The 13,816-nt window shown below is 42.7% G+C and overlaps 1 protein-coding gene across 1 annotated transcript in view; it reads left to right on the forward strand.

Moving 5' to 3' along the window:
• LOC146868564 (ficolin-2-like) overlaps nt 1-13,816 on the forward strand; it is a 319,234-nt gene that overhangs the window by 252,794 nt on the left and 52,624 nt on the right. Inside the window, exon 8 of the mRNA XM_085611295.1 lies at nt 7,183-7,312. Coding sequence (XP_085467421.1) covers nt 7,183-7,312 — 130 coding nt within the window. The remainder of the gene's footprint in view (nt 1-7,182; nt 7,313-13,816) is intronic.

The raw sequence follows: 13,816 nt of genomic DNA on the forward strand, positions 1-13,816 counted from the left end.
GTTTTTGACTGAACAGATAGATTACCTAGGATACACTATTAGTGCGAGTGGTGTACGTCCAAAACAGGACTTATGTCGTGCTATTCACTCTGCTCCTAGGCCTAAGGACAAAGATCAGTTGCGTTCCTTTATGGGACTTATTGAATATTACTCAAAGTTTGTGAAAATTTTTTCGGATAAGACTGTGTCTATGAGGTCACTTCTAAAGAGGGGTGTTAGTTTTGTATGGTCTTCCCAGCTGCAAGAGTCTTTTGAGGCCATCAAAAGAGAGATCTGTGATGCTAAAGTGCTTACTCCTTTTGACATTAAAAAGACTTCTGTGGTGACGGTGGATGCCAGTGCTACTGGTTTAGGGGCTATGCTATCTCAAATTTATGATCAATCTGAGTGTACGGTTGCTTTTGCCTCTAGAACTTTGACTGATGCGGAGAAGAATTATTCGGTAATTGAGAGGGAGGCTCTAGCTGCTGCTTGCGCGGTGGAACATTTTAGAACTTATTTGTGGGGTTTGAAGTTTGTGCTGAAAACTGACCATAAACCTCTCATAAAAGTTCTCTCTCCTGGGGGCACGGGCAAGGGCTCTGCTAGACTGGCTAGGCTTGCTTCTAAGCTCCAAGAATTCCAATACACTGTTCAACATATCCAGGGCTGGAAGAACACTCAGGTCGATTGTCTTTCAAGGTTGTCTTTAGATTGGAGGTCAGTTATTGATTCCTCCACTTCTAGCACCTCTAATGATATTGCGGTAGCTTCAGTGGAAGATGCTGTGTTTGTTGGTGAAGGGGCTTTTCAAGCTTGTGATTGGGAGAGAGAGATGGCTGTGGATGCAACGTTGCAAGAGGTTATCAAACTTATTTTGCTTGGTTCCAGAAGGGAGAGTGCGGTGTCAGTTTCTGTGCGTCCTTTTCTCAAGGTTTTGGATGATCTTTCGCTTGTTGGGGACAATCTTATTGCAAAAGGGGAAAGGTTCATACCTCCTTGTGGCCTAAGAAGCAAACTTTTGGCCTTGGCACATGAGGGGCATTTGGGTCAAACTCTCACTCAACGTCGTCTTAAAGATAATTTCTGGTGGCCTGGTATGGATTCTCAAGTTGTGGATTGGGTGGAAAATTGTCCGACATGCAGAGAGGGGGAAAAGAGACTCAAGATTTGTCCTGGTACTTCGCAGGGGCATCTACCCAATCCAGGTTCACCGTGGCACACTATTTGTTTAGATTTTATTGGTCCCATGGGTGAGTTACATGAGAGAGACAGATTTGCTATAGTGGTGGTTGACGTTTTTTCAAAATGGTTAGTTGTAGAATTTACCAACAATATTACTACTGACACCACTATCAGATTTTTGGGAGATTTGTTCAAGGATGAGGGTCTTCCTTCTATAATCATTACTGATAATGGTACCCAACTCATCTCTTCTGATATGCAATCCTTTCTCATGGGGTGTGGGATATCTCACCATCGCACATCCTTATACAACCCACAAGGCAATGGAATCTGTGAAAGGGCCAATAGGGTGGTAAAGGGCATCATACAGATGGCTTTTTCTGATGGTTCTATTGTAAGGAAAATGGTCAATGAAATGTTGTGGGCATATCGCACTACACCCCTAATTGATGGTCAGCTGTCTCCTTTTCAAATCATGAGGGGGCGAGTTCCTGGTTCTAAATTGATTCCTGCTTGGATGAAGAAGGTGGTTTCTGGGGAAAAGGATCTTGCTGCACTGCTGCCTGATTCTCCGGTGCGTCCTTTTTGTGTGGGGGATTTGGTCAAGGTAAAAAGGGGCAGGATAATCAAAGGATTGTCGAAATTTCAGGGACCTTTCACGGTTAATAAGGTTTTAGATCATTGTGTCATTCTTAACAATGGGGAATGTTGGAATTTCAGGCGGGTAGCTTTGTATAGAAGAGGTGTTTCTTTGGAAGGTCTTGGAGAATCTTCTGGGAAATCTCCTTCTTCTGAAGAAGGAAGCAGTGGGTATCTTTTGGCTTCTCTGCCTTCAGAGTCTCACTCTGCTGGTGCTGCACCTTTGGTGGTTGGGGGTGCTGGGGATTCGTCTACATCTAATCCTATTCCCTTACCCATGCCTTTGGTCTCTAATCGCACCCCACGTTTTAGAAGGGCTCCAGCTTACTTGCAAGATTTTGTATGTTGATGTGTTTTTTTTTGTTTTTTTGTTTTGTTTATGCTTTATTTTGTTTGTTTTCTTTAGAAAGGAAGAAGATGTGTAGTACATGCTCAATGTTCTCTATGCTCATGGAATGTTTATTCTCCTATGTTCTTCATTGCCTTGTGTGTTCTAGGTTCTCTTCCAAGACAGTTGCTGTTGGCTTCTGTCGTGGAGAGTCCGTTCTTGTGTTTGCTCTGACTTATTAAACTACTCTACAAGAAGATACTTATCTACTCTTGCTTATTTACAACAACTCACTTGGCTTCCGGTGCACCCGATGACAAGGCAAATCTGCACGAAGGTCTCACAGTGCACAATGCCCCCGCACACAACAGCGTTGAGACTCACTTGTAATCCGATGCACACGATAACAAGGTGACTCCTTCGAGGGTCTCAGGCTAGACAGAGCACACACACACAGCGTATCTGAGACACACTAGGACTCCAGGTGCCACGATCACAGGGCAAGCCTTACGAAGATCCCAGGCTAGACAGAGCACACGCACACAGCATCTCTGAGAGTCTTCCTTGGAAACTTTTGTGTTCCTGTGGTTCCGAACAGGGAGCCAGCTCACCCCAGGCCCTTGGGGATAGTTACTTCAGGACACAGCACACCGCAAAGTCCTTCAAGCAGGGGGACACAGCACACAGCATGGTCCCTTTAGCCTTTCCTTGGTTGAAACCGCAAACTGCAGGCCAGCCCCAGATCACACAGCAAGAGCCGTCCTATCCATCAGTCTCTTCAGTTGTTTCTTCCTTGGCAAAGGTCCTCTTGACCACGAAGTAGCTCCAGTCTGGTTCACACTTGATCAAGCCATTCCCCAAAGATCAGGGACTTCAGTTCTCTTAGTTATACCCCTCAATGGCTTTGAAGTCTTTGTGCTTCAGGGGGCACGGACCCCTGCTCAAACCAGTTCTGGGTGCCTCCCTGCCAGTGACACCTCTCTTCCTTTGATTAGTGGGGTCTGGATTATCAATCACTCAGCAGGAGATGGGACAATTGTTTTATAGCAGCAGCCCAGGCCTCTTCACCTCTAGGTGCTTCTCCGCCCCCTACATTCCAGATGCAGGTCAGCCTGTTGCTGTCTCACCTCCTCCCCTGGGTCAAGAAATTCCCCAGATCCTATCGCTTTCAAATCCAGACAGTCAATACACAGCCAGGCAGAGACACACAGAAATGTCAGAGCACAAAAACACAGCCACTTTTAAAAGGTAAACACCCATTACAACAAATCTTTTACCACGACTACCATCACCCCACATACCGTCACAACACATCTACCATTACTCCACATTGCCATTACAACGCATGGCATTACATTTTATATGCTTTTACCACGCATGCTTTTACAACAAAATTCGTTGTAAATGCATGAATGGTAAAAGCAAATGTTTTTTATATGTAAGTATAGGGTTTGGGTTTTGGAGTGTAGGGGTATATGTTTTGGGTTCCAGGGGTAATTTTAGGGTTCAGGGTGGGTTTAGGTTTTGGGGTGCTGGGGTATTTATAGGGTTCAGGGTGGGTTTGGGTGTTGGGGTGCCCGGGGTATTTTTTAGGGTTCAGCATGGGTTTAGGTTTTGGGGTATATGTTTAGGGGTTCAGGGGTAATTTTAGGTTTAAGGGAATGTTTGCCCGGGGTATTTTTTAGGGTTCAGCATGGGTTTAGGTTTTGGGGTATATGTTTAGGGGTTCAGGGGTAATTTTAGGGTTCAGGGTGTGTTTAGGTTTTGGGGTGCTGGGGTATTTATAGGGTTCAGGGTGGGTTTGAGTTTTGGGGTGCCCGGGGTATTTTTTAGGGTTCAGCATGGGTTTAGGTTTTGGGGTATATGTTTAGGGGTTCAGGGGTAATTTTAGGTTTAAGGGAATGTTTGGGTTTCGGGGTGCCCAGGGTATTTTTAGGGTTCAGGGTGGGTTTAGGTTTTGGGGTGCTGGGGAATTTTTAGGGTTCAGGGTGGGTTTAGGTTTTGGGGTGCAGGGCTATTCTTATGGTCAGGGGTAATTTTAGGGTTAAGGGCATGTTTGGGTTTTGGGGTGCTGGGGTATTTTTAAGGTTGAGGGTGGTTTTGGGGTGAAGGGGGTATTTTTAGGGTTCAGGGTGGGTTTAGGTTTGGGGGTGCACTGTGTATTTTTAGGGTTCAGGGTGGGTTCAGGTTTTGGGGTGCAGGGGTATTTTTATTGTTCAGGGTGTGCTTGGGTTTTGGGGTGCTGGGGGATTATTAGGGTTCAGGGTGGGTTTAGGTTTTGGGGTGCTGGGGTATTTTAAGGGTTGAGGGTGGGTTTGGGTTTTGTGGTGTAGGGGTATTTAGGGTTCAGGTTAGTTTTGGGGTGCCAAGGGTAATTTAAGATATAAGTGGGAATGAGTATTGGGGTGGTATTGGTAATTTAACAATGTTAGGGGTATTTAGTTATTGGGATAAAAAAGGACTTTTATGGGTTTTAGTTTAAAAAAATATATATATACATTTATATATATATATATATATATATATATATATATATATATATATATATATATTGATATCCACGCTCGTACAAATAAACACCAGCACTCCCGGGGGGTAAATGCTTAGTTCGAATTTAATGGCACAAACTAAGTAAACAAATGCGTTTCAGCGGTACGCCTTCGTCAGTGTATAAATATATATATATAACATATTTAAAATATATATATATATATATATATATATATATATATATATATATATATATATCTAACACATTTTCTCCATAAAGGAAAAACATAGCCGCACTCCCAACGATGAGGATCTCAGATCATTTATTTCATTACAGCATGGGCAATCCGACGTGTTTCGGTCATCATGACCTTCTTCCAAGGTAAGCCCCGGCATATTTGAGAAAGCGTTCCCTTCAGTAACATGCTCAATTTAAAAGTACTTGCCCTCTAGTGGACGCCCTGATGGGACCATTCTCTAAGCATGCTTAGTTTGAATTTAATGGCACAAACTAAGTAAACAGACGCGTTTCAGTGGTACGCCTTCGTCAGTGTATATATATATATATAACATATTTAAAATATATATATATATATATATATATATATATATATATATATATATATATATATATATATATATATATATCGTCATGTGATCAAGGCCCGTGACGGGTTGAAACGCATCATGGCTGTAGAGGTCTTCGAGCAATAAAACATTGGTTTGCTGTCCAACGTTGTGGTCCGTGCTCCGTTTGTTTGAGGGAAGCCATTTGAAGATGGAGTAAAAAGCTGATATATATAATATATATATATATATATATATATATATATATATATATATATATATATATATATATATACCTTTACCTTAACCACTTTTACACAGTTTATGCCTTCACCACGCATGCCTTTGCGTTGTAATGGCAAGCGTGGTAAAGACATATGCGGAGTTAAAATTTGTGGGGTGATTGTATTGCGTTGTAAGTGCTCTTGCGTTGTGAAAAATGTGGGGTGATGGTATGCGGGAAATTACTTGCGGGAAAACGTCATATATTCCTTTTAAAAGAGTGGCTTCTGAACACTCATTGCAAAAACCACCTACATAAAAAGATGTATTATTACATTGGGAGTTCAGGCATACTAAGCTTCACCTTTCCATCTTAAGCCTTTGGGAGGACAGGCTGGAAAACATATTACACAGCCCTCCCATTCTGTCCTATGGGCAAGATGCCTTTCAACAGTGAAAACGAAATAAAGATTATTTCACTGTCAGGATATGACACACCTTAGTACATGTCCTACCTTTCACATGCACTACACTCTGTCCAGGGGGGACCCTATACCTACCATAGGTACCATAGGGGTGTCTTAGGTGCACAGAAAGGGAAGGGTAAGGTCTATCAAGTGAGTGCACATGACAGAACAACATGGCAGTTTCAAAAACTGCGCGCAGACCCGGCAATGGCAGGCCTGAGTTCCCTTTTAAAGGCTACTTGTGTGGGTGGCACAGATAGTGCTGCAGCCCCACTAGTAGCATTTGCATTACCAGCCCTGGCACACATAGTGCCCTTTACTGGGGACTTTACTAGTAAGGCAAACATACCAATCATGGACAACCAATTACCATTACTTTATACAGGGAACACTTACACTTTTGACACTGTTTAGCCGTGGCAAAGTGTCCAAAGCATCTAAGTCAGCCAAAAAAATAGTGGAGGTAGAGGCAAAAAGTCAGGGGTAGTCACACCAAGAAGTGCCAGGTCTAACATTGCCCCTGTATTATTTTCCCTGTACATGGCAAGTCTTCCCTTCTAAATTACAAAAGGCCAGAGTTATCCGCCAAGTTGGGTGAATACACCATATATTTACTAATGTAGGAAGATGATATTGTCCTAATTGAGCTGACACCAATGAGTTTGCAACCTTTCCTTCTGGATAATTTCGGTAGAAAGGATGTCTTGTTATTTTCTTTTTATTGAGTGTGACAGCTCACTCAACAGGTTTTATAGCGCTATGGGGAATAAAACCAGGAAGAAAACATCACAACTAAGATGGAAATATGGACCAATAAATCTTATTGCAGATAAAGATAAGTTTTAGGTTTTCTTTCCTGAAAGATCTGAGAAGGTTGACAGTTTAAAATCCAATTAAAGATAATTCTATAAGGCTGGGACTAAAATGGATAAAGTCCTTCCACCTATTCGAGCTTTCCTAAAACAGGGAACAATCAGGTGTACCTCACAAGCCTACCTAAAGCTGTGCCTAGGAACATATCAAGTCAGGCATTTCAGGTCTCAGACTGAAAACAATGTTATGAGTCAAATAATTATTTTCCTAATGGAAAGCCAAATGAGACTTTCCAGAGTGGGTAAAGCCGAACTAAATGTTGGAACTCCTAAGGTCAATCTTGCTGCCTTATTTTGAATTGTTTAAAGCCATCTTCCTAGGGCATGTGTGAGACCCTTATAAAGGGCATTGCAATAGTAGATCTAGAAACAGTTTTGTGTCATAATAAACAGAGACTGAAAGAGTGAATAATCTTGCCTTATTTCTGTGCAGGTGTTCCAGAGACGATGGGATGGCTCAGTGGATTTCTTCCGTGATTGGAACTCATATAAGAGGGGGTTTGGGAGCCAGATGACGGAGTTTTGGCTTGGAAACGACAATCTCCATTGGTTGACATCTACTGGTATGTATGAAGGGCTGATATTCTACCACTCATTTCACTCTCAATATGTATGGCAAGAGAGAGCAGAATAGCCACACCACCTAAAGTGCAACTAAAAGATCCTGGAGCCACATTTCACAAAGTAAAATCAAAATCAAGAAATGCCTATGTATTTCACTTATTTCCATGGCTACTTAGAGATGCCTGAGAAGGCTTCGAATCATTAGGATTCTTAGTGGTGTCTTTCACTCCACATACAAACTGCTTTTCTTCTGCACGGATCTTTTGGCCAAGGAAACTTGCTAGAGTGGTGATCTTCCCTGAGCCACCTAAACGTTGACCTCTAGTACATGGTGGTTGTGTCTAATAACTTCACGCTTATTAGGTATGATGATTACAGTGATGGGGATTCTCCCCTCTGGGTGGGTTGTTTAATCTTAGTTCATATGTAGGTTCCAGGCCTCCTGCTTCAAGCTTGTTCAGGTTGGTCTGAACCTGAAAAGGTTTCTTCCTTGGAATACTGTTTCTTTGCCACTTTATTGGTCATTATTGTATGGGCTTCAAGCCCTGTCTCCTGTAGGTTATCTTCAGGACTGATGCTCTAGTAGTTTGGAGCAGACCCCACCAAGGGGAAGGGGTAAAAAAAAGGGTTGCGATTTCTTCTCATTTATCAAGGTGGCCCACTCTTGGAATTTTCCTTTTTCCTTTCTTGGTCTAAATGACTGGTAGCAGGTTTCACTGGGACTAAGTGTCACTACAGAAGAACTTTACGAGACCCCGTTTATGAATCCTGGAGAAACGTTACAAACATGTCTCCCTTACCTCACAGAGAGGATCCTGCAACCACAAGGCACTTAGGACTTGAAGACACTGACTCATAACTGCAACTGAAAACAAGAACCTATTGATCACATTGTGGGGTTTGAGCTGAGGGTCTCAAGACCTGCCCCCTTCACTTAAACATGATCTATTTAGCCAACCTATGTTGTCACATCCACCACTGTGAAGGATTAGACAAAAAGAAGCAAGACCCAGCCTCCACAACTTGCAGATGACAGTCTACACTCTAAGAAGTTCAATGTGTCCAAGGCCCAGATTTACTAACACATTGCACTGGGTTTGCATCACAAAAGTGATGCAACCTAAATCAAAGTTTAGATTTGGGATTTTTATTCCAATGAAAAATTTGTTATGCGCTTTCTATGTGCCGGAAAGTAGCCCTAAGTAGAGCAAAGTTGCACTGTGCTGCACTTTGCGTTACTTTACATCGAGGGGGCTTATCATGGTGGTATACTGATCCTCCCATGCATCCATCTATGGGTTTTGATTCAAATCCGTATCTATTAACATTGGTAGACAGGCGTTTGTGTTGCAACAATTATGCTACTTAAGGCAAGCAGATCATTGTAGAAAAGCTTTCTTTTCTCTAAACATCTCCAACTTTGCATGTGAGCTTTACTGTAAGCACACATACAAACTTGCAAAAGTATTAAAGTATGTTTAAGTATACTATTTTGTATTAGAAGGGTGCCACCACTCTTGTTTGGGACATTGTTCTTAGCTTAATCTCTACGGTGCTAACCCTGAGCACCTTGCTTGCAACCAACGTTCCCAGCATCTTGATTATTAAGTAGCTTATAAGCACATATTATTTTAAATCCGAGAATAATGGACAAATGTAACAGTTTGCATTGGGTAATAGGTTATTCCTAGGTTTGATGGTTACTTCTAGGTTTGCCCTTGTGAATAATGTCAAATTGTTTCACTTTCTTGTGTTCTGCTTACACTTTTAACCTTCGCGCTACCCATGGTTCCCTTCTGTTGAGTGCTACTCCTTGGGTCTTCTGAAGATTGCACCTCTTCCACCCTTTCTACCTGTGCTTGGAACTGAATGAAGCAAAAGAAGAAAAGTGGGGTGCCCCTGGGGAACATGTACATGCTATGACGTCTGTCCAAACCTCAAATTAATGATGCAAAAGAAAATTTACATTTGCCCAAACACAAAATCCACACTAAACATAAGTTCTTTAAGTTTTCCCTCCTGAGTGTGGAGTGTGCTTAGGCCTCTATAATCTTTTTCCCACAAAAGACATCCAGGCCAAACTGACGCCCTTTTTTCCCACATGTGCAGATGGGAAATTCAAAAGCAGGTGTCCCCCACCTTTTCTATAATAAGAGATACTTATGTTCCATGTTAGAACTGGAGTTTCTGGTTCGCAGAGGTATGCACCGTGTCCAACCAGGAACCACCAGTCTAGTCTGGGTAAACTAGATACACACTAAAACATAACCTGTGCTCACCCTCTGGTAGCTTGGCACGGAGCTGTCAGGCTTATCTAAAAAAGTAATATTGATCAATTACACTTATGTCACTTGTGTCCACTTGAATAGCTTCTGTTTGTGTCCACTTCATGGTCTTTTCACATGCCGTTACCGTGCTGCGGCTTTATAGTGGAGATTTTACAGTTGAGTGTGCAATTTGGGGTAAGCCTCCCACTTGTCGGGATACCTCTGGCATTTTATTTTGATTTAGATGTAGGGTGTCGGTTATAGGAGTGCCTGCCTCCTCATTATTCTTTTTTTAGGTCTTGCCTAGCATTGCAGCGCAAATGCGCTGCCTTCGTCTTGCGAGCCATGCAGTATCTACTGTAGTGTGGAAGCTTTGTGGAAGCTCCGCCCACTCTCTGCCCATTGGCTTTTGTCTTAAATGCTGCCTTCCGATTGGGTTGAGGCTTGTTAGTCCCTCCTCATTCATCATTTGTATCCTTCCACGGCTATTGGCCCCTTTACTCCTAACACTATTTTCTTCACTGTCTCCCCACCCCACCGCCCCCTTCCTCATTCTGTGACTTCTCACCCTCCCCTGCCCCACCACTCCCGTTCGTGTTTTCTTGCCTGCCGGCACTTCCGTTTTCATCTTTATTATTGCCACCTTGAAATATGCGAGTTCAAGATGCGTGCTGTACAAAAACTTCTCGTGTTTAATGAACTAGATTTTAATGTTACTCTAAATATAATAAGACTCTAGGCAACATTCGGGGTATGCATGGCAACTAACGCCTCTTAGTTCACAAATGGCATTGTTGTCGGGTAGGAGGAGCGGCAGTGTTTTAACTCATGCTTAAAACGAGCACTTTTAATAACTTCCTCTCAATTCAGTGCTATAATCTTGTGTACTGAGGTGACGCGCTAAAGAAATGCACATTTTTGAATTCTGAAAATACATTATCGCACATTTACATCATGTTTACTGTATGATTAAGATGCAGATTATTTTCACAGCTCGCCCACTGGCTCATATACGCTTGGCTCATCTCCGGCTGGAGCTACCTGCTAATTAATATATTGGCTTGCGCACCTCTAACAAAGAGAGATGAATGGCTACATGACAGTGAGCCCAGTAGATGGTAGAGAAATAGACTGGTGCAGACAAACAGACAAAGTCAGTCTCCATTGCCTCACGTCAGAATCATCACTTTCAATAACCTGGAAATCTGCCAGCAACACCCGCATGCCCCACCCTCATCCCCATCACCTATTCTTAGCAGAAGCCGCAGATTGTGAGCTGTGCCCTGCTGGTGCAGAGGAGCACGGCAGAGTCTGTAGAAGCGCTGGGATCCCTAGCCTCTCCAGGCGGGCACCTAAGCCTTCTGGGTGCCTTCACACTCAGGATAAATGAATACATTTTGTTCTGTGCTTTAGTCGCTCCTCTGTGAGCACTGTCTGGTAGATGGAGCTCTGTGTTAATAAACACATTCAGAGAGGTGGTTGTGTACAAACAAACAACAGCCACAACACCGTACGTTTTGAACGTGTAGGTAAATACCTGCTCATTGAGTACCTCATTGGCTGATCATTCCATGGCACCACCAAAATTACATTTGGACACATTTGCTCAACTGTAAAACACTCCCTTCTATAGGTCATTTAACAACTTGGGCTTTGGGGTTCGGTAACCTACTTTGACTGCTGTGTAAAAGAGTAAATAAAAAAATTAATGCAATGAAACTAAGCAACCAGTACTGTCTAAAACACTGTGGAAACTGACACGCATTCTGGCATTTTGTTTAGTTAATGACGATTTTCTCATAGATGCGAGTAAAGTACTCGTAAGATCTTAATCAAATCTTCACACTTTTAACTAATAGCACCGGGCGGCCTTTGACAACTAGGCAATTAATACATTTTTATGTACCCCCAAAGCCCCCCGCCCCCTTGGCAAACTTAATTGCTTCCCAGTGTTTGGGGAATAACCAAGATGCAGGAGAGTGAGTCAAATAGTCTAGAAAATTAAAGAGAAGCCGGAATTCGGATTCACATGCTCCGATCCCGATTGCGTTGGTTAGTCTGTAAGCACTACTTTTATTAATGAGTTTCGCATTAGTAAAGCACCACGGTGTGCATCTGTGGCGACACTTCACCCATGAGGTACGTGCCAAGCAATTGTTGACACAATCCACACTTTGCATCTTTTTCAATATATTTATTACGAAGTGCAGTACCTTTCCAAGGGATTTTGCACATTACATACATTCACTTCAAAAATAAAACGTGTAGGTAAAAAACATTGCCATTAACAATTTCAATAGCTCTAACTCACAAATGCGAGACCTATTTGCATTGCAAATGCTTGTTTTAAATTGCAGCTGATGTGGCTCCTGGTATATGTAGTAAGTGTGTTTATTTTTCCCTTTGGTTCATTGCTATCATTCTGAAGCCAGTGCAAAAGAGTTGCTTCCCTAGTTTTGCTGGTTTTGTCCATTTTTTTCTTATTTTTCATTGATAAGGGCACACTTCCCATTGCCTGTGCATTTGCACCGCTGTTTAGGTCTTTAAATCCTAGATTACGATGTTCATGTCCTTGTTTGTACTCCTGCTCACACTGGGCCGCGCCGGTTACCAGATTCAATGTCTGGTTTGGATTGATGGAAGTTTCTTGTCTGTTTATTGGCCTCTGTTATCCATGTTTTCAACCTCACTGATTGGTCTTGATGAAGTTGGCCTAGTCTCGGAGCTGTGCATTTTTTGACTTTGTTGCCAAGAGGGATCGTTCCTACCCAGTAGGCCTCTTGTTTCCTTCTTTAAGTCCTCAATCAAGGAGCTCATTATTTCTGGGGGCAATTCTAATTTTAAGATTGGGCTACAATGACATGAGTCCTGTCTTCGTGTCAGCTCTACCTAGTCTTGCGCTCTCTTTAGTTAGTTGTTTGGCCGATCCAGCTTGTTATCAATTCTCGTGATTAAAGTTGCCAGAGATTGTAATATGTTTATTTGAATATCCAGTTTATCAGCATGGAGATGTGCTGCATTGGCCATCAAGTTCAGTGCCTTACTAATGGTTGTTGGATGTCGGAATATGAGGAGAGTGAGGGGAGTGATTCTTCTTCTCCTTCTTATTTAATTTTGATAGCTTCATTATGTTGGTCGATGAAACATGAGCTAGAGAAACTTGAGCACCAACTGGCCAATGAACATCTTTCGCCTTGTTCCTTTTCCGCTTTGGTGTCTCTTAAGGGAGTTGGGCCTTGATCGGGCTCTAAGTTCACATGTGGGTCAACCTGATCCTGCCCAGGTTGTTGACCCTTTCCCTGCGTTTATTATCTCTGGGCTTAGTGGGATCCTATTTCGCTCTGCAGAGCTATGTTTGTCCTCGTGGGGCTCTGTGCTTTTTTCACCACCTATGGCTTGATCTGATCTTAATTGCTCCTGAGGAGGTACAGGTTGGCGCCCCTTGATCGCTGGTGTCAAGTAGCCTCTAATATCATTCTTGCAGTTGGCTGATGTGATGGCATGGACCTGAGGAGGTACTTGATGTTGAAATTGTTTCATGGTTGAATCCGTGGCTGATCAAAGCTTGAGGTTTTTCCCGTCCCCTTTTACGAGGATAAAGCATCTCATCTTTTTGTCATTTTGCTGTCTTCTGCAGGCATTGATGTGCTTGCAACTGTGCCAATGTGGCGTTTTATTTTTACATGTTCCTCTTATTCTGTGAGGTAATCGCCTTATGCCTCTAGGAGGCTTTCTAATGCTGATTGCTCCTTGATCTCCCGTCTACTTAAATCTTAGTGGTTCAGCAGAACTGGACCTTCACTGCCACACCCCTCTCTGTGTTCAATGGGGTTCAAGAAGATTACAAGGAGGGAGCACAAGCAAACAGGAGCAGACTTTTGGGGTTAATCACCAAGCGCTGGCTTGTGTGTTAATATGTGTAACAGAAACAATGTCTCAATAGGTAGTACTTATTAGGCTAATAAGTAAACATAGACATATAGTTGCAAACAGAAAGGAACAGGGAGACTCCAAGGTAAGGTTATGTGCCAAGGGGAACATTTATTCTCAAAAGAGATATAATGGGAAAAACAGAAGAAGCATTGGTATGAGCACTGTATTCACTCAATGTGGACGTAACCCAAAGGAAACTTCATGCACAAGAGTGCTCGTGACACACAAGGTAGACGGCACTAGTGTGAAGTGACACAGCGATGGACGGCGCAAGGAGAGATAAGTGAAAATATATACAAGGCA

This window comes from Triturus cristatus, chromosome 1_2, assembly GCF_964204655.1.
Source record: "Triturus cristatus chromosome 1_2, aTriCri1.1, whole genome shotgun sequence".
NCBI classification, from domain to species: domain Eukaryota; kingdom Metazoa; phylum Chordata; class Amphibia; order Caudata; family Salamandridae; genus Triturus; species Triturus cristatus.